Source organism: Parus major, chromosome 23 (genome assembly GCF_001522545.3).
Source record: "Parus major isolate Abel chromosome 23, Parus_major1.1, whole genome shotgun sequence".
Classification (NCBI taxonomy): Eukaryota; Metazoa; Chordata; class Aves; order Passeriformes; family Paridae; genus Parus; species Parus major.
The window spans coordinates 2,079,356-2,080,936 of record NC_031791.1 but is presented as its reverse complement, the minus strand read 5'-3'; the positions used below and the strand labels follow the sequence as shown (position 1 = coordinate 2,080,936).

The 1,581-nt window shown below is 39.2% G+C and overlaps 1 protein-coding gene across 2 annotated transcripts in view; it reads right to left on the bottom strand.

Moving 5' to 3' along the window:
• Positions 1–568: 568 nt before the first annotated feature.
• The window catches only part of PTP4A2 (protein tyrosine phosphatase 4A2), a 13,219-nt gene continuing 12,206 nt past the window's right edge, over positions 569–1,581 (bottom strand). For both annotated transcript variants that reach the window (XM_015649131.2, XM_015649132.2), the window contains one exon: positions 569–919. In XM_015649131.2, the coding sequence (XP_015504617.1) occupies positions 811–919 (109 nt within the window). In that variant the 3' untranslated portion in view covers positions 569–810. The remainder of the gene's footprint in view (positions 920–1,581) is intronic.

Sequence of the window (1,581 nt, the reverse complement as noted above, 5' to 3'; positions counted from 1 at the left end):
CCCTTGCTCACTCAGGACACTTTGGAGTATCAGTCTTGTGTGCCAGGATGGATTTTCTGTCTAAAATTAACATTTCAGCCAAACTCTTTGGGAAAAATCAGACTGACACACGCAGAGGATCACTCACACTCCCAAAAACAGATTCACCAGAGGGTTCCAGCAGTGAGGTTCCTGTCCAAGCCCCCCAGGAGTCAGAATTCCATGGAAATTCCGTGGAAAACATCCCCCAATGCCTGGGATGTGCCCAAAAGGGGTTTAGGGATGTCAGGCAGCTCCTCCTCGTGCCCCTGCCAGGTTAAAAATTCCCTTTTTTTAAAAAGATTTAAAAAAGGAATTCACATCCCTGGCTGGGGGTGCTTCCCTCACCTCCAGAAAATCCTTTCTGCACAAGGCAATGCTCTGCTGCTTTTTCCTTAGACATAAAGTTGACTTTATTTCTTTTCTTAAAAAGTTAAAAATACAGAAGGTTTCAGAAACTGCTTTTCTCCTTGCAGCTTTAAGGAGAAAACAATCCTTCACTGAAATGTTTCTCTTAATTGGGTTTTATTATTATTATTATTATTATATATTTTTTAATTTTGGGTTTTTTTTTTATCTCTCAATCATCATCACCCTTTTATTTAATATTTCTTTTTAAGGACAGAGGTTGAGGAACGCTGACTCCACCACTAATTTGATGACTTATTTTTTTTTTTTCCTTTTTCTTTTTTCCATTCCAAATTCACATTTCCAGGTGCCAAGAGTCCACAGAAGAGCCCCCTGCTCACTTCTGCCTTCCTTTTGAGATCATTTTGTGTTTTGTGTGTTTATTTATTGAACACAGCAGTGACCGTTGGCATCTTTGAAGCGTAATCGCATCTTGGGCCGGTATTTCTCCAGATAAAGCAGCTGTTTGGAATTGAAAGCTCCCCTCCTTTTCCTAAAAAAAGACACAAGGAAGGTGGATATCAATGGCAAAAGCAGCGTTTTGCTCGCTTCAGGCGGATTAATTGGTGTTTTAATGAGTTTTTAAGCGCTAAAAAGCAGAATTTTGGCGGGAATTTGTGTCCCACGGGAGGATAAAGCACAATATTTCAGGGAAATATTCCAAATATTGGCTTTTTTCTTTGGTGGAGTGGGAGATATCAAGGTCACCAAAAGACAAAGAGATAAAAATGGCCCAAATAAAAAAAAAAAAATAAAAAAAAAATTCAAAAAAAGGCAGAAAAATCTGTTTTTTCCAGCAATCCAAGGATAACTGGAAACCCTGGGAAGCTACAAAAAGCTGGAATTGCTTCGTGGCAAAGCTCCCTCCACACAAATCTCACCTGCTGAGCTTCATTTCCAGGGGAGTTACCACTGGATTTATTATTCCCGAGATTTTGCTCCCCAGAATTCCTCCTCCATTTGTTGGCTCAGCCTCAGCAGGATTTAATTTTTATTAATTTAAAGTAATTTTTATAGCCCCGCCCTTGACACTTTTACCTCACAAAAATCAGAATATTTGAGGCCTTTCTTAACACACGACCCCATTTTTTTAGGATTCATCACCTGTTAATCCTCATTAGTTAGCAGCAACTTTTACCTCACAAAAATCAAAAT